The sequence below is a fragment of the Mauremys mutica genome, chromosome 5 (genome assembly GCF_020497125.1).
Source record: "Mauremys mutica isolate MM-2020 ecotype Southern chromosome 5, ASM2049712v1, whole genome shotgun sequence".
In the NCBI taxonomy this organism is placed as follows: domain Eukaryota; kingdom Metazoa; phylum Chordata; order Testudines; family Geoemydidae; genus Mauremys; species Mauremys mutica.
Genome location: NC_059076.1, coordinates 139,055,346 through 139,075,237, shown reverse-complemented (window position 1 = coordinate 139,075,237; position 19,892 = coordinate 139,055,346). Strand labels below are relative to the sequence as shown.

Genomic DNA, 19,892 nt, shown 5'->3' with positions numbered 1-19,892 from the left:
TTTAAATCCCTGTTTATCTGGTTTATAACCACCATAAATTATTGTTCTTGGCTAAAATAAGGATAGTCTTACAACACTTTGAAATCCTATGATGAAAGGATATGTACAGATACAAAATATCTTTTTTATTATGAATATGCAGGCATAATTCCTAGCCACATTACTATATCAGTAGGTTTTCCCCCTAATTTGAATTATCTATCCCTCTAGAGGACAATCAATCCACTCCAATCTCTAGTTACCAAATATTTTTGCCAGATCAGAACAAGGAGTAATAAGTGATGTGCAGTCCATTAAAAAAGCTCAATACAGAAAACCTAGATTATATAAAAATATCTGCTCAGTGGAGGAAGCCCATTAAGGTACAGTAACTCCTCACGTAATGTTGTAGTTATGTTCCTGAAAAATGTGACTTTAAGTGAAATGATGTTAAGCGAATCCAATTTCCCCATAAGAATTAATGTAAATAGGGGGGTTAGGTTCCAGGGAAATTTTTTTCACCAGACAAAAAACTATCTATCTATCTATACACACACACACACACAGAGTATAAGTTTTAAACAATTTAATACTGTACACAGCAATGCTGATAGTGAAGCTTGGTTGAGGTGGTGGAGTCAGAGGGTGGGATATTTCCCAGGGAATGCTTTACTGCTAAATGATGAACTAGCATTCGGCTGAGCCCTCAAGGGTTAACACGTTGTTAATGCAGCCTCACACTCTACGAGGCAGCACAAATGGAGGTTGGGGAGACAGCATGGCAGACAGAGACACACACTCTGTGTGTGTGTGTGAGAGAGAGAGAGAGATGCGCATTGCCCCTTTAAGTACGCTGACCCCGCTCTAAGTACATGGGCTTTAAAAAAAATCAGGAAGTTGAGACAGCAGCTACGGCCAGCAAGCTCTCTCGGTCCTGAGCCCTATCCTGTCCCCACCCTGCTCTATATGGAGAAGGGGTAAGCAGGGGGCAGGAGTAGGGGGGAGGGGGATACCTTGAAATTAGCCCCCCTCTTTCCCCCTCCCTTGCACAGCAAGCAGGAGGCTCCCAGGAACAGATCCAAGGCAGAGGGCAGGAGCAGTACATGGCAGTGGGGGGAGGGACAGCTGAACTGCCGACAATTGATAGCCTGGTGGGCGGCTGCTGCACAGGGAACTTAGGGGAGCGGGGAGCTGATAGGGGGGCTGCTGGTCCACCCTGGTTCCAAGCCCCAAACAGCTAGCTGCAATGGGCTGCTCTTCCTGCAAGCAGTGGACAAAGCAGGCGGCTGCCAAACAACGTTATAAGGGAGCATTGCACTTTAAACAAGTATGTTCCCTAATTCAACAGCAACGGAACGACGAAACAATGTTAACGGGGAAGACTTTAAGTGAGGAGTTACTCTATTAGAAATCAGTGTCAGAATGCTATCAGTGTACATTTTACTAATGACTGCCGCTCAGATGGATATAAATGCATGCTGCAATTTACATGCAACCTTGGTTGATGAAATTTCTCCAGCATATTCCATCTTTTCAGGGGCAGCAGCCTTATCTTCTCTTCACTCAAATTCGGGCCATTTTTTGGAAGACTATTACTAGACTGTAGTTTGTAGTAGTAACAAACTCGTTTTTTAAGCCACAGGAATAGAGGCTGAATGATCACACCAACAATCATCCTTTCCTGAGCGAGGCACGGAGTGGGATATCAAAGAACTATAATCAAGAGGATTACAACATCTGCATAATTCAATCAGAATTGGCCTATTCATCTCATTATAGCAGCAAGTTGACATACACAGTGCACAAAACATGTTTACTCTCTTGAACTCACTGCTTGCGAAATTTGCAAGCAGTGCACAATAACTGTTCAGTCTTTAGAATGCCTGCACTAGTGACACAGCAAGGTTTATGGGTGCAGTAAAATATGACTCTCCTCTTAAATGCTTAGGAAGCACAAACCACACTTTTCCTGTTTTGGCTCCTAAAAAGAATTGTCAGAAAGATCAACATTTCCTTTTTTTTGTGTGCCATTCAATAACACAGCGCACACATATTTCGAGAATGCGTATATAAAAAGAATACCTACCCTACAATTTGATTAAAATACTTCCTGTAGCCGTCTAAAGTTTCGTGCTGCAACAAAGAAAAGTGAGCAAAGTTTAAAACAAAGAAGGGCAGTAAAATTGGAAACAAATAAGAGACCACACACATGCAACAATATGTGCAGAGATAATGTGCTGCTCCTTTATTAGGCAAAGCATCTTTGATCACAAAAGCTATTAGACAGTCATACCATATTTGAGGGGGGCTGAAGCACCAGTCTAGCCTGTTTTCTTCTCTGTTTCCTGTAGTAGTTCTCAAAGGTTTCTCTGGCACCCTGAAAAACAGATCAAATGAGGTCAAGTTCCTGGCCTTAGAGTTAACCCCAATCATCTCCACGTAAAACTGCTGCTTTTACATGTTAAAAGTTGATTTACACCATTTTTTCCGACCTCAGTGTCAACATTCCTTTAAAAAGCTTGATCCAAATACCAGTTTGTCCTGGATATTTATATAGGTAACTATTTTGGCACAAGTATTTCTGAAGAATCCTATGTTCACAGACACATGGACTTCCAACACTACTGTGCAGCATTTCTGTATGCACTGCACACTTACTGTACTGCAGTGCAAATCACAGAATCTCAGGGTTGGAAGGGACCTCAGGAGGTATCTAGTCCAATCCCCTGCTCAAAGCAGGGCCAATCCCCAGATTTTTACCTAAATGGCCCCCTCAAGGATTGAACTCACAACCCGGGGTTTAGCAGGCCAAAACCACTGAGCTATCCCTCCCCCACAATAGTTCTATCAGATTTTACACTTAAAAAAAACCCTAGGCATGGTGGAAAATGAAACCATTTCAAGAGAGAACAAGCAAACATTTTGTGAGAAGGAACAAACAATGCTGGGGAAAGGTTACAGAAATTCCTTTAGACACTTATAAGGCCCCCACCACCATTATATCTGAGCACCCGCAGTAAAACCCAGACCTACAAATAAATCTAGGGCTAGAGCTCTGGTCCTACAGTTCTATAAACACAGGCCTCTCCCACCTAACACAAAGGAAGCTACCCTCAGTTATGCTACTCAGGGTGAGTGGTTTCCCCTTCACTAGGGAACTTAAGGCGTTTCTATTTTTTATCATTTGGTGACTGCTTCATCTTGGGCACCTTGTCCACATCCAGGAGTTGGCAATCCAGTCAGCACAATAAAAACTTCTGAGCACTCTCAGAATCCACCTTATTGGGGCATCAAGACATCCAAATTCTGCCCAGGTTATGTGGCTACGGTGGTACCCTATTGCTTTATCCCTTAGCATTCCTACCTTACTCTTACCACTCTCCCCTCCTGTCTCCTTTCCACTCCACTCCACCCTCTTACTGTTTCACATCCGAAATTTGATTATAAAATCTTTAAGGCAGGGACAGTGTCTTTATTTGCACTTTAAAGACCAAACATTTTTTTAGATGCTGCACAAAACAAATGAAAACGACTCCTAAATATTTTTAGTCTGCTCCATGCACAACAAGAGACTTGGATCTTTTTTTTGTTTAAATGGAGAAAGTTAATTAAAAAGCCCAACAATTGTTGCTATACTTCCCACACATAAACCTCCTCCCCATATTATTGTACAAACAGAGGCTGAGTTAACAGCCCCTTTATTAAAAGGTTCTCAGGAAATATCTGCCATTAATATTTCTAGCAGTGCGGTCACACACACTCCCCTCCTTTGTATGTAGATTATGGAGCTCCAGCTGTTTAGGTAAAATGTATCCACGTTGATTTCATTGAGTGGCCCCTCCAGATATAGTCCCCCATGTGCTCTGTGTACCTAGATCTTGGAACACAGTTTTTCACGTTTGTAACATTGGCTCTCTATTTGTTAGAACATATGTAATGCCTTTGTCCTTACTGAAGGTCAAAAGGCAAATTCAGACTTGGTATAAGCTAATTCAGACCTGGCTTAAAGCTATGGCAAATCCCCATAAGTCAATCAAGTTGTTCCACTTTGTACCAGGGATAAAATTGGTTTTAAGTCAACAGCAAGTTTGACATTTTAAAAAGAAGCATTAGGAGCCAGAAGCTGTTTAGGAATAGCCTTTCCCCACGTTCCTCCCTATCTCTCTTCTGACATTACTGCCATCTGACCCCTCATGCTGTCCTTTCATCGTATCAGCTGGTGTGGGATAACAGGATTGCAAGTCAGGGATTCACAGATTTTGAGGCCAGAGGGGGCCATCATCATCATCTAGTGTCTGACCTTTTGCATAATACAGGCCAGAGAATTTAACCAAGTGGCTTCTGCCTGCATCAAGTTTACAGCTTCTGGTTGAACTTTTAGAAAGACACCCTTAACACCCAGCTCCTTCCTGCAACATCAGGTCTCAGAGCGCCCCTTCCACCTCAGCCTAGCTCCTCTGTGAGGATCAAAGCCATTTCTCTGCAGGCAGACTCACAGTTTGACGATTCCTGCTTGTTATGTCATCAGTGTTAGAAACACCAGCTTCATATTCGCAAGCGGAAAGAAACTAAGGCAGGAAAACTCCAAAACTCGGTGTAAAATTGAGCAACTTTTTTACAATGGAATTTTCCTTTTGAAAGGCACCATCTGGGGATTTCATATTACTAGCCTCCTTTTAGGAACTGCAAATGGTGCCCCAACCTACAGCGCTAAAAATCTTCAGACCTTTTAGCCCCCAGACTTGCATAATAAATACATCAATATTTGTCACGTGATTGTTGCTCCCCACTTCCTCTGATCTCCTGGTGACTGAGATGATAGTATTGAGACCAAGATTCTTGTCCCAGCTCCGCCGCTGATTTGCCCCGCCACTTTAGGCATGTCGTTTCACTTTTCTATGTCTCGGTTTCCACAATCTCTATTAGTGGCATAATAATGTTTAACTGCCTTGCAAGGGGTGTTTGTGATGTGAAAAAGTTTGAGACCCTTGACAAGTGCAAATTATGGTATTCTAAATGAAGAATCTTTGAAACAATTGCTACACATCTCTGCATTTCCCCTATGCCGTGCAGCAATTCAATGGCTATTATTCAAGCACTTTTCCAGACCAAACCTCTCAACTGTACCTTCGTTATGGCCAGAGTTAGGTTCCTCTCTGCTCCCCACAAATATGGTGCTTGTCTTCTTTTTTTTCTTTAATTTTCTGTTGAATTTAGGGCCGCTGAAAGGTGCAGGACTCATCCTTGAGACTGATGCTCCCTACTAACCCACATGACAAGCAAAGCACCATCAGTAATAACATGAGCTCCTCCACACCACAGCTGCCAATGTGTCTTAGACGTTGTCTAACCCATTCATCCCTTGGCTACTTTGCTGACACTGCCAACATGGGTGCAAATTAATACCTGATGTAGCAGTGGCTTATATGATGAGTATTTTGACGACTAGGAACTGCCTTGAAATGACCAACCCAACTGGCCAAACTTAAATTTATTCATTCCAATAATAATTCATTCCAATTGGCCAAACTTAAATTTAAAAAAAAAGCTGTCATTACCAACCTGGTCTGGATTTGAACTTATGGACAAGAGTAGTGGTTAAAGGCTCTGTATCCCATTCCATTTCCATGACACATTCTAGTCCCTTCACTTTTATTCTTATACATTCCTTAGGTCAGAAATGCAGAATCATGATCCTCAGATTACAATGTTCATTAGAACAAAATTTATTCCAGCTCATTTTAAGTTTCCTTTGCTAACCTCTCAACAGTTGTCTTGTATCACAGTCAATGCCATTTTACATCTCTGCCCCATATATGGGCCTTGCCAGGCTCAGTTCTTTTAACAGAAGGCCCAGAATTGGCACAATGGGTGGTACAGACTCAGCTACACGACCGCATCAATCACCCTCAGACCACTGCAAGATGAAGGCCCCCTTCAGTAAGGTAATTGTCTATCTTGCTAAATGGTTAGTCAGGAACTTTTCCACAAACAACCAAAACAAGTTGTTGGCAAGAGAAAGTCTGTCTCTCTACTGACTACCTCCAAGGGTGAACCTACCAAAACTCACCTCTGAGAGCATCATTCAGATTCTTGATTAAAACCACTCAGACTAATATGGAGCAGTCTCCTGTTAACACTGAATTCACAGAGCAAGCTCACACTAAATTCTAGTTTTTCCTTCCCAGAAAAAAATGTTTAGAAAAGCAACCTCAACTGACTGGGTGAGTTCCAGCAGTGTACAGCACCCTCTGGGAAGTGCAAACAGATGAGGCTAGGTGCAATCTTCAATGCGGAAGGGAGCACACGGGATTCCTTCAGTCACTGAAACCAGCCACTGCGATAGCTTTATACAGAATCTTTTGAGAGTCAATTGGTGGTTAATTTCCAATTATTTCCTGTACACAGAGGTTGCCATCTCACCAAACAATGTAGGTGAGATTTTGAGGTGACCTCCAGGGCTTACTGGAGTCTTCAAATGCAAGTCACTAGAAGCACAACAGCAATTTGAAACTGGTCAAACGTTTTAATGAGTAACTAAAAGAAGAACTTACTCCACGATGAAGTTTCTGCTAGGAATAGCCCCCAACCATTCAGTTAAAATAAGGCACACTTTTACTCATCCCTCAAGATGCATAGCTAAGAACTCTCCTTTTCCATACATTCCAAGGGAAAAGATGAGGAAGAGTCCCAGATATTGTCCTTATCCTCTCCTACCATTCCCCAAGCCACCTGTTCAAGTGCGCGTCTTCCATCTTCCTGGCATCCCATGCCCCTTTTTGCTCAAGTCACCTACATTCACCACAGTCACCTACAAGGTGGCACTCTCATTGTGTGTGCTCTAGGGCATGTAATGCACCTTGGGGCATTACCCTTTGAACATGCTACCTAGGCAAAGGGGCTTTGCACAGAAGGTGCCTTTGGTGTTGAACCTCACTGCAGGAGAGCACTAAGGAAAGCCTGCCGCACTCAAAAGCCACCAGTGTAACCAAGCATCTGACTTTCTCCAACCCACTGTTTGAAAGCTAAATTACCAGCTTTGGTTTTTTTTAAATGTTTTCTATTTGTCTTTCATAAATCTTCTGCCCATCAGCAATTATTTTATAAAATAAAATAAGGGGGGGAGGGAAGAGCTGTTTGTTGAAAATTAAATATTTGAGGCAGCTTTACAATGTTCCCTCCCTTTCTTTCTAAAGTAAGCAGAGCGTAAGACTGACAAACACTTTCCTTTGGAAATCACTCCAGAGAGACTATGTGTAGAAGTGTTATTCCTTGACTTTAAAACTGAGTATTGAGACTTGGGACTATATCATAAACTAGCCTCTCCATCTTTATCTCCCGCAAACTTCTATACTTAGGATACTTCAGAAAGCAAATGCCTCCATGTTTCAATCTATCAAATGGCTTGAGTCCTAGATTTGAAAGGGCTGGAGGGGGGAAAACAACGTATTTGGAAGACATTAAATTTGAACAGAGATCCTAGAGATCAGAGACAGACAAGACATGCTGGTTCATCCCACTGATCTCACAGTCAATGCCAAATTGTTCCCTACAGAACCTCATCCAGTCTATTTTTAAATGCCCCAAGTAATGTGAACTAAGAGATTATTCCAAAGCATAAACCCAGCTCTCTCAGGAAGTCTTTCCTGATATTCCTGATATGAGTCAGCAGTGTGCCCTTGTTGCCAAGAAGGCTAATGGCATATTGGGCTGCATTAGTAAGAGCGTTGCCAGCAGATCGAGGGAAGTGATTATTCCCCTCTATTCAGCACTGGTGAGGCCACATCTGGAGTACTGCGTCTAGTTTTGGGCCCCCCACTACAGAAGGGATGTGGACAAATTGGAGAGAGTCCAGCGGAGGGCAACAAAAATGATTAGGGGGCTGGGGCACATGATTTACGAGGAGAGGCTGAGGGAACTGGGCTTATTTAGTCTGCAGAAGAGAGGGGGGGGATTTGATAGCAGCCTTCAACTACCTGAAGGAGGGTTCCAAAGAGGATGGAGCTCGGCTGTTCTCAGTGGTGGCAGATGACAGAATAAAGAGCAATGGTCTCAAGTTGCAGTGGAGGAGGTCTAGGTTGGATATTAGGAAAAATTATTTCACTAGGAGGGTGGTGAAGCACTGGAATGGGTTCCCTAGGGAGGTGGTGGAATCTTTTTTAAGTCGGCTTGACAAAGCCCTGGCTGGGATGATTTAGTTGGAGTTGGTCCTGCTTTGAGAAGGGGGTTGGACTAGATGACCTGAAGTCTTTTCCAACCCTAATCTTCTATGATTCCACCAACATTTTTCCCCTTTCTTAAATTCATCCCATCCTGTTAATAATATTCCCCCTGTACATCCCTAAACAGTTTCTCATTCCTTTTTTCGTTCTGCACTCCCCAAATATTAGGAAGTGTGTTTTTCCTGGGTTGTTGCTTTGCTAAACTATACTTATTTTCACTCTCGATCTATCCTCAGTCTAGTCAGCCCTCCAAAAGTTGTATTTCTTTCTCTTCTGTGAACTTCCTCTATTAGAGAGGTGGCCAACCTGAGCTGGGGAAGGAGCCAGAATTTACCAATGTACACTGCCAAAGAGCCACAGTAATACGTCAGCAGCCCCCCATCAACCTCCCCGCCCCCGTGCCTCCTGCCCAACGGCAGCCCTGCCAATTAGCGCCTCCCCCTCTCTCCCCACACCTCCTGATCAGCTGTTTCATGGCATGCAGGAGGCTCTGGGGGGAAGGGAGGAGCGAGGGCACGGCAGGCTCGGGGAGGGGGCGGAGTAGGGGCAGGGCCTGTGGCAGAGCCAGGCTTGAACAATGAGCACCCCCCGGCACATTGGAAAGTTGACACCTGTAGCTCCAGCCCTGGAGTCGGTGCCTATACAAGGAGCCGCATATTAACTTCTGAAGATTCACATGTGGCTCCAGAGCCACCGGTTGGCCACCTCTGCTCTAATACATCAGAATCGTTCTGGTAATAAGGTGAGCAGAAGTGAATATTCTCTTCGATTGAGTTTCTTGAGGTGATCATTGTAAGGCTTGTTTCTAATCCTTTAATCATTCTCATGGCTCTTCTCTGAACCCTCTCCAATTTATCAACATCCCTTCTGAATTGTGGGCATCATAACGGGACATAGTATTTCAGCAGTGGTCACACCAATGCCAAATACAGAGGTAAAATAACCTCTCTACTCCTGCTTGAGATTACCCCATTTGTGCATCCTGGGATCGCAGTAGCCCTTTCAGCCACAGCGATGCACTGGGAGCTCATGTTCAGCTGATTATCCACTACGGCCCCCAAATCTTTGCCAGAGTTAGTTTCCCAGGACAGAATCCCCCATCCTGTAAGTATGATCCACATTCTTTGTTCCTAGATATATACATTTACATTTAGCTATATTAAAACGCACACTGCTTGTGCCCAGCTTACCAAGCAATTCAGATTGCTCTGTATCAGTGACCTGTCTTCTTCATTGCTTACCCTGCCTGCAAATGTTTCTAAAAGCAGCTGTTTCACTCTGCATAAATTCAGTACTCAATAACTAGTACATTAGGCATATCTGTAAAATCTATTCATCTCTTTTTTTAAAAATAGAAAAAGACAAATATTAGTGGCCTAACAAAACAGAAGTCACATTGAAAATATTATCTTCACACCCGAAACATCTTGAATCAACTAGCAGCTACAACTGGACAGAGAGAGAGTGAGGTTTCCAAGGTATGTTTCAGAGGATCTGCAACTCACTATGAAAACTTTCCTCCAAAGCAGACTATTGTCTGTGCAAATGGTTTTTTATATCTCAGTGCCTGTCTCTGGGGTAGACAGTCCCCAGAAAAGGGAAAAAACCACACGTGCTTGCTCATTTATTTAGATTTATTTGATTGGAACAGATTTCTCTCCCTCTCTGCCCCCCACCATTCAAGCAGGCAGCCAAAGATTCAAAATTACAGTCACAAACTGCACATTTATTCTAATCACCGGTCCAGGAAAAGCCATCAATAACACCATATGTTTTATAAAATTACTGGGCAGAACTTTATTTTTCAAATTAGCTTTGGAGCATCCAGTTCACAAACTTGGCAATGAGCGCCAGATAATTAAACTTGTTGATGATCACCACATCGGCTGCCATAAGGGAAAATGAAATATAATCACACAAAGGCAGATGCAAGATTTAAGGAACCAAAAAAAGCTATAGCTAAGGGGTAGCAGAGGTGAAAGTGCATCCAGTTATGAATTACATGAGGATAGTTACAGTAAGTTTCCTGTTTTTACTTTAATATATATTTGCATCTAATTTATTTTTCCTGCCATTTCAAATAATTAATGCACTGCTCTAATTTCTAAGAAGGTTCACAACTACATGCCTAGCAAAGCGTATTGTGGATCCAAAACATGCTGAACATGTCATGTCTCACTAGGATAACCAAGAGGTTTAAGTGGTGTTAACCCCGAAACAGAAAACCGTCCAATGTACAGAATGTACTAATCATTTAAGAGCTGTGTAAAACATGGTAGTGATAACACTTTGCATGGATGCAGTGATTGTCAGCTGAGACACTCCAAGCATTTTACAAGTATTTTTTTAATCCTCATATCACCTTTAATGTCTGCAGAGACCAGGTAGGACTTCTGTAAGATCTCACGCAAAAGAGGCAAAGTAAACGGCAGGGTTTGCCATTTATCCACCTCAGAAAGTGGGAGGGCTGGGTTAGTCATACTGGGATTTGAACCCAGAGTTACGAGGAATCCAGGTATTTCAAACTAAAAGATTTAGCACAGACTTCCTACCTACTATAGTCAATTAGTGCTTGATTCTGTAGTTGCTCCCCAAGCATAACTGCTATAAACATCAATAAGAATTGTATCTATGGAGTGGCTACAGAATTAGCCCTCTAGTCATTTGGAATAACCTAGGTTTCCAATCCAAAGGAGCACCGTTAATTTATAGCACTGGGAATCCTCCTTCCACAGGTCATCTCATTCTAAATACTGCAGCTTTGGTTTAAAGTAAACAGGTTAACAATCAACTTGATCTTCCACTCATCAGTGATAATCCTGAGTTAAAGCATGCTCCCATCTGGATTTATGGGTGTATTAGTATTTGCTACCGTTTGACCCAGCCTTTTCTTAAATTTACTTTTGGCATTCATTGGCTTTTTAATCCTTGTTAGACTTAGTTCCATGGTGATTTTCAGTTACACAGACTTTCCCCCTCCTTCATTTTCTCTGAGAGACTTACACAGCATCTCAACAAAAACAGAAGTGAGATCAGCTCCATCGTTACAAAACCCACTCTGGGCTTTACAAAAACTGTTAACAAAGTAAGTAAATAAGGGGATTTTTGTACCTATGGAGACCTGCCTTCAAATTGCCTAAAGTCACAGGTAGAAATTAACTGGGTGATCTGAAGTTGAGGAACATTCTTGCAAACTCTCTGTGCACAAGGCTAATACCAAAGACCATAGCAATTCCACGAACAACAAACTTGCAGGACTGGGATCAAATGCTCTGATCATTTTTAGTCATTTATGATCCCAGAGCACTCTTTGTGAGTTGGTGATGCCAGGTCCTTGGCCAAACTCCAGTGCTGGAGATTATATTCGGCCAACCTAAACTCCACCAGTTTTAACTAGATACAGTATACACTTCCTTCGCTACCCCATTGAATAGTGCTGCTGTGCATTATTATCTATCACCTTCGCCTGGCTGAAAATACTGTAGTTTGTATCTTATTTTAATTCATGTGTTTGAGAACCAGTGGTGCATTTGGCACCATATAAATGTTAAATCCGGGAAATTGCAGACCAGTCTGCTTAACTTCAGCACCCGGAAAGATAATGGAGCAAGTAACAGTGCATATCAATTAGCAAACACCTAAAAGGTAAAGGTAATAATTGGAGATATACCAATCTCCTAGAACTGGAAGGGACCTTGAAAGGTCATTAAGCCCAGCCCCCTGCCTTCACTAGCAGGACCAATTTTTGCCCCAGATCCCTAAGTGGCCCCCTCAAGGATTGAACTCACAACCCTGGGTTTAGCAGGCCAATGCTCAAACCACTGAGCTATCCTTCCCCCCATTACCTAGCAAATAATGTGATAAGTAACAGTGAGCATGGATTTTGCAAGAACAAATCATGTCAAACCAACCTATTAACTTTCTTTGACAGGACAACAAACCTTGTGAATGCGGGGGAAGGGGGAGTGGTAGATGTAGGAAGGCTTTGGATACTGCCTCACAAGACTGTCTCATAAACAAAATAGGGAAACACAACCTAGATGGAGGTACTATAAGGTGGGTGTATAACTGGTTGGAAAACCATTCCCAGAGAGCAGTTATCAGTAGTTCACAGTCAAGCTGGAAGGGCATATCAAGTGAGGTCCTGCAGGGACCAGTTCTGGTTCTGGTTCTGTTCAATATCTTCATCAATGATTTAGATAATGGCATAGAAAGTACACTTATCAAATTTGCAGACAATACCAATCTGGGCTGGGTTGCAAATACTTTGGAGGATAGGATTAAAATTCAATTCAAAATGATGTGAAAAAAGTGGAGAAATGGTCTGAAGAAAACAGGTTGCAATTCAATAAGGACAAATGCACAGTACTCCACTTAGGAAGCAACAATCTGTAGCACACATACCAAATGGGAAATGACTGCCTAGGAAGGAGTACTGCAGAAAGGGATCTGGGGATCATAGTGGATCACAAGCTAAATATGAGTCAACAGTGTAACGCTGTTGCAAAAAAAGCAAACATCATTCTGGGATGTATTAGCAGGAGTGTTGTAAGCAAGACACGAGAAGTAATTCTTCCGTTCTACTCCACGCTGATTAGATCTCAACTGGAGTATTATGTCCAGATCTGGGTGCCACACTTTGGGAAAGATGTGGACAAACTGGAGAAAGTCCAGAGAAGAGCAACAAAAATGGTCTGTGTGTTCCATTCTATGCATCCGAAGAAGTGAGCTGTAGGTCACGAAAGCTCATGCTGAAATAAATTTGTTAGTCTCTAAGGTGCAACAAGTACTCCTGTTCTTTTTGCAAAAATGGTTAAAGGTCTAGAAAACACGACCTATGAGGGAAGACTGAAAAAATTGGGTTTGTTTAGTCTGGAAAAGAGAAGACTAAGAGGGAACATGATAACAGTTTTCAAGTACATAAAAGGTGGTTACAAGGAGGAGAGAGAAAAATTATTCTCCCTAACCTCTGAGGACAGGAGAAGAAGCAATGGGCTTAAATTGCAGCAAGGGTGGTTTAGGTTGGACATTAGGAAAAACTTCCTGTCAGGGTGCTTAAGCACTAGAATAAATTGCCCAGGGAGCTTGTGGAATCTACATCATTAGAGATTTTTAAGAGCAGGTTGGAGAAACACCAGAATCTTGCAAACACCAACCCCAAAAGACTTTGTTGAGCGTGGTGTGTTTTAAGGAAAGGTTTGAAAGAAGTGATGGTCATTTGGCACATAAGAAGAGGAAAACTGCTAGAAGCATAAGGGGAACCATGAAATAAATTGCAAAGAAGTTGGTAAGGTGGTTGGAGACCCCTCAAGACTGGAATAAATCATTAGTGACTGGGGAACACAAGGAAATAAGGCTCCAATCCAGCAGAGCATTTAAGCACACATTGCCTAACCTTAAATACAAATATTCCCAATTAATTCAATAGGATTATGTGTGTGCTTAAAATTAAGCATATGATTAAGTGCTTTGCTGGACTGGAGCTCCAAAGAAGGCTTCTGCCCAGCCAGATAGCAGCACAGTATGGGTTCTTTTCTTTACATTAAAGAACGAGCATCATTTTGATGGTGACAACAAAAGATAAAGCAAAAAGGGGGGGGAAAAATACAGTGGCTATTGTTTCTGAGGTGAACCATTCGCTTTGACATTTACAGAACTACATACACTCACAAGTGGGTGTACTAATTTCTTCATGCCTGGCACAACTGAAAACCAGGTACTGATGACAAGAGCAGAGGATTGTCACATTTCCATTCTCCCATCACACTCTTGTCCCAAGCCCTCCAGTCTAAAGAGAGCCAGTCTCCTTGGTCACACAGCTGACTCTCTGCCTTGTAATGTTTTGTGCAAGTTGGTTTGTTGAGGTTTTATTTAATTCCTCTCTTCTTTCAGAAGGTCCATATTCAGGGGCGGCTCCAGGCCCCAGCACGCCAAGCGCGTGCTTGGGGCGGCATGCCGTGGGGGGCGCTCTGCCGGTTGCCCTCCGGTGGACCTCCCGGAGGGTCCGCTGGTCCCGCGACTCCGGAGGACCTCCCGCAGGCACGCCTGCAGAGGGTCCGCTGGTCCCGCGACTCCGGTGGTCCACCAAAGCCACCGGACCAGCAGACCCTCCGCAGGCATGCCTGCGGGAGGTCCACCGGAGCTGCCTGCCCATGGGCGCCAAGTTTGTATAATTTTTGGTGGTGCCCAGAACGGGACTAAGCAGAACCGCCCCATCCATAGGATGGACCGGGGCAACCGGCCAGGACCCCGCACTCTGGGGGCCCCGCGCTTCAGGGGGACGCAAGATTCAGGGCAGCCTGCGGGGCTAGCGGGGCGGCTTGGGGCCGGCAGCAGTAAGCAACCCAGCCCCAGCCGGCCCCACTCCGCCCTGCTAGCTCGTAGCATCACTCGGGGGAGGGGGCGGAAGCTGGAAAGAGGCAGGGTGAGGGCTTGGGGGAGGGGTGGAAGGTGGCGGGAAGGGGCAGGGTGGGGGCCTAGCAGGGGCGGGAAGATGCGGGTTGGAAGCTTGACAGAAGGGGTGGAGTGAGGGCATAGCAGGGGAGGGAGGAGGCGGAATAAGGCGGGCTGGGGCCGGGATGCTCGCTGCTCCTGGTGCCAGGCTCCCTGTTATCGCCCCAGGCTGCCTTGAACCCTGCATCCCCCTGAAGCACGGAGCCCCCCAAAGTGCGTGGCCCAGGATGGTTGCCCCGGTCCATCCTATGGATGGCACGGCTCTGAAAATATAAGCCCAAACATTGGTGGAGCCGGTCCCACCTTCCTGAATATTGGTGGAGCATGGGCACCATGGGCCCATATAACTTGCCACCTATGCGCCTGCCGCCCTCCCAGCGACCGGCAGAGCGCCCCCCACAGCATGCCGCCCTGCTTGGGGCGGCGAAATGTCTAGAGCCGCCCCTGTCCATATTGTGCACTGGACACTGCCTAGGTAAACATCTCCTCCTGCTTGTAGCTCTTTCTATATATACTCAATACTTGTTCAATTATTTCCTCTTGTCCCTCACCAACTCAATGTCGCACAAGCCAGACTAGATAGTATCCACTGTCAGATCCTAACAACCCAGGCCAGATTTAAACAGATGACCTAGTGGGGAAGAATGCTGTATCCCATTTCCAGTCCCCTGTACCAGTCACTTCCCACCCATTTCAACTCCTTGACTTTATTTTGTTTTTTTTAACTAGTTTTAAGGAAGGTACAGATTGAAGTACGTCCCCTGGAATCTGGCCTCTATGGTCAAAGGCAACACATGACAGTGCTAATCAGGAGAGCAGCAGGTAGCAGTTAAACACACAGCTTGTTGCTGCCAGTCAGCTGGAGGTGGTCTGAGTTGATTGGCCTTCCTCTCCTGGAAGGAAGATCCAGTACTTTGAAGAGAAGCTTCTTCCCATCCCTCTCCAGATGGGGCTGCAAAGCTCTGGTAGACCCGGAAAAGCTTTAATTGACCTCTGGTTTCAAGCATACGCTTGTGCATGTTGGGGTGGGGTGCATGTGTTAGACTGAATTTACAGCGCCTTTTCTACAAAGAGATGAAGATGCACAAGAAGTTTCTCTTGTCTTGAAGGAGGTCAGCCTAACAGCAACTATTCACAGTAGGAAAGTGGATCTCCTTGGACTCGATGGTGGTCTCTCTCATAACTAGTGTATGACTCACCAGTTTTCTCACCTCATCTGCTGATTTGCTTCCAACCACTCTGAGGATACAGCCAAGAACAGGTTAACTATACAGGATGGTTTCTTACAAATAAATAAATAAAAATTCCCCCTTTGGGATGGTTTCACAGCAGCCACTCTCTAAAAGGGACCTGTGTTCCCTCCTCTCAGAAAATAGGGGCATTATCCCTTCTTATTGATTGGGATGGCAGTGGAGCATTGTTCTCTCAGTTCAGTCTATAGGAAGGAATATCTATTTTCCATTTAGACGGGGTAAAGCCTTTAATTTCACCATCCTGGCTGCAGCTGGAGTTCCCTTTTAACTGCCTGGCCATGGGAGTGAAGACAGTTTTATATGGAGGAAAATGCTGAAAAGGCCACTTTAATATTCTTGCATGTGAAAAGGGGAGCGCTTTTCATAGTGCTCTGTAATGAGGGTCAGCGGGATATTACACTTCACCATATGGCTAATTTGCACAGCAGGTCAAATGCTCTATTTGCTTTTTAAAGACGGCCCTATAGATCAAGTGGCACTAAAACAAAACAAAAAAAGCATGAGTAAAAGATGCCCCCTACTGTTCAAGTCTGGAAATTGCCAGGCAGCAGACAAAAAGGCCACTGCATGGCATTCCAGTCACACAGACGAGTGCTACTTCAGCACATCTTTACCTTTTTAACAGAGCAAAAAAGTCGTAGTGCGGAAGATGCGTTAGTACAGAGCTCCAGCAAACAAGGCAGCAGGCAGAAAAGGAAAGCTGCTTTAGGGAATCCCAGTTGTATCAATATTTTAATATCCCCACACAGAAACACTTGCCAAACTCCACAGACTACTCAAAACGAGCTTTCACTCCATTTGCTTGCAATATGAACCTGTGCTAACTGCTGTCACTGTTCCAAGCCGTTGACTAGCTGCCTGACCTTCTGACTAACGAGTGCTCTGTTTATTAGCGTGATGGCCCTTGTAACCTATGTTTGTCTTGGCACTTCCTCCTTGCCGTGTCCCAGGCCTGACCCAATGAAGAACTTCCCCTGCAGGGGCCAGATGCAGTCTGCAGTACTAGAAAAAAAAAATCTGATCACTAAAGATTATGGAGCCATGGGGCCTGGACTTTTGAAGAGAGTAAACATTATGATTAACAAGCCTGGCCTTTGTAATTGGCTTCCACCCTTCCCCTCCACATCAGAGTGTTAATTTATTAAATATTTTAACAAAGGGCCTTTATTATTGGCCTCAGCGTGGCTGGCTCCTTTCATAGCATTACCACCTACATCTAATAAAGCTTTAATTGACTACTGCTTTTCATAACCTCTGACCTAGGATGATAAACAGTTGGGCCAGGTAGCAAAAGGGTAAACCCCAAAGGAGTTTGCATCCTGCTCACGCTTAGCAACCCCCCAGGATAAAATGGATTTGCTTGAACAGAACAAAAATCTGTGCGTCACTTGCACTGATATTTAACTCTTGAAAAGCACTTTTCATCTGCAATGCTATTCCTAAAGATTAACTAATTTATCCTCACAACATCCTTTTTAGTAGATACATGTTCCCATTTTACAAAGAGGTAAACAAGACTGAATGTCTTGGCAAGAGACTTGCTGTAGCTCAATCCAAGATCATGGGCTTGATGCAGGAATCACTGGGCGAAATTCTGTGGTCTGTATAATAATAATAATAATAATTGGAGATATACCAATTTCCTAGAACTGGAAGGGACCTTGAAAGGTTATTGAGTCCAGCCCCCTGCCTTCACTAGCAGGACCAATTTTTGCCCCAGATCCCTAAGTGGCCCTCTCAAGGATTGAGGTCAGATTAGATCACCAGGCTTTTTCTGCCTTAAAAAAAAAAAATCTATGAATCTATGAGCTGAGGTTTCAATGACTTGTCCAAGCCCACGTAGAAAGTCTGTATCAAAGCTAGTATTAAAATCCAGAAGTTACTGGCTCCCCATCCTGTGCGCAGACCATTCATTCTTAATTAAAATTAGTTGTTTCAGTAAAAAACTTGCCACTTTATTCTTTTTACAGGCACTAGCCTGGAAGATGAAGGAAAGCAGCGAGTTACAATAGGCAGAAAGACTGGGTTCCAATCCAACAACTCTTCCTCCAGGATTATCACAGGAGCTCATCTTCTGCAAATATTAAACACACAGCCCAAGGGGGACCAAATTCTCTGGAGCTGGGGCAAGGTGCCACCATTCACAAACTGCTGGATGTCCAGGATCTGCACTAATTTGTTTAAAACTGGGCAAATCACCACCACACTGACAATGCATGTGCAGCTAGAAATCCCAGCATGCAATATTTCATCTTGATAAAAGCATCCAGTCCACCACAGGCTATACCTCCAGGATTTTCCCAGGAGTCAAGCACAAAAATTATGAGATTGGGGGGAAAACCACACACATTTGGGGGTCTGTTTATCTGCCTTCTGTTTTCTGAGTCTTTAGAGTGCACTGAGGTCATGTTTTTAAGCTTTTCTCCACCAACATGAGGGCTAGAAATGCTCTCTTTAAAAAAAGGCTGAGATACTCATATAAATCGTTTCTGTGGGAGCTGGGGCTTTAAGTAAAGCACAGAACGCTGCAAGACTCATGAGGAATACTGTGCCAATCTAACACCTTTGTTTATTGCCATGACAGATAGGGCCAGCTCCAGGCACCAGCCCAGCAAGCAGCTTCTTGGGGCAGCCAACGGTGAGGGGTGGGACGTCCAGGTCTTCGGCAGCAATTTGGTGGCGGGTCCCTCACTCCCTCTCGGAGCGAAGGACCAGCTGCCGAATTGCCGCCAAAGACTGAGGCGGCGGCAGTAGAGCTGCAGATCGTGATCCCGTTTTTTCCCCCCTCCCTCCCCTTTTTTTTGCTGCTTGGGGCGGCAAAAACCCTGGAGCCGGCCCTGATGACAGACTCCTTAAGCCACTATGTTTTGTATAGAGATGTCTGAATGGGGTAAATTCCAAACGTTTTGCCCAACTGCTCTTAAGCAATGCCTACACGGCAATCAGTGTGACTGCAGCTTGGACAGGCATGCTCACACTCGGTTTAGTCTAGCTAGCACAGCTAAAAATTGCACTGAAGATGCAGCAGCACAGGCGGTACAAGCCTGTTCAGCACCGTGGGTGCCTAGCTAGCCGCTGCTGCTTCACAGCTATTCTTAGCCACGCTAGCTAGATTAAAGCTAGTGCTGCTGTGCCTACCCAAGCTGCAATCAGTAAGGACATACCTTTAGTAGTCAAGGTCTGAGAGGTTCCGTGTGAAATCCCCACACCATCTAAAACCACAGCAATTGTCAAAAAACCAGCTGCACTCAGAATCTAGCAAGAATCAGATTTTTAGGAAATCTGCATGCTTAATTTTGTCTTAAATTCTGCAAAAACTAATCTATATGAGCCCCATTTGGGACAGTTAAAGTACAAGAGGCAAATCCTGCATTTCTGGAAAGTACATCCACTGTTCACTTGGCAATTTTCTCTATGAAGCTGTGGTCAGGCCATGTATCAGGTGTTTCAATGTCACTGTTCTATATTCTCAGTCAATCTAAAATTCCCCATTTACACCTTTCAGGTTATGCTGAGCTGCTCCATTGCTATAATCCCTCACAGGGGTATTTACTCAAACATACTCTGGGCATGTCTACACTTACCAGTAGATCGGCACTGCTGCAATCGATGCAGCAAGTGTCAGTTAACGTATCTGGTGAAGACATGCTAAATCAATGGGAGAGCACTCTCCCATCAATTTGGGTACTCCACCTGCCCGAGAAGCGTAAGGGAAGTCGACGGGAGATGTCCTCCCATTGACACAGTGCAGTGTAGCCACCACGGTAAGTGGATCTAACTACATCAACTTCAGTTACGTTATTCACATAACTGAAGTTGCGTAAGTTAGATCGATTTACTGTGGTAGTGTAGACCAGCCCTCAGAGTGTATAATTCTCTCATAAAGTGTCCTTTGTATGTTTTCCAAATCCATTCATCATCATATTTCTTGCTTTGGATAAACAGTTTTGGGTTCATGCCTTTCCAATAGCCGTTACACAACTTT

General features: G+C 44.2%; 1 protein-coding gene across 2 annotated transcripts in view; it reads right to left on the bottom strand.

The window, feature by feature from the left end:
* EXOC6B (exocyst complex component 6B) overlaps window positions 1–19,892 on the bottom strand; it is a 447,723-nt gene that overhangs the window by 198,369 nt on the left and 229,462 nt on the right. For both annotated transcript variants that reach the window (XM_045018685.1, XM_045018686.1), the window contains exons 9-10: window positions 2,273–2,356; window positions 2,066–2,112 (exon numbers count right to left, since the gene is read on the bottom strand). In XM_045018685.1, the coding sequence (XP_044874620.1) occupies window positions 2,066–2,112; window positions 2,273–2,356 (131 nt within the window). The remainder of the gene's footprint in view (window positions 1–2,065; window positions 2,113–2,272; window positions 2,357–19,892) is intronic.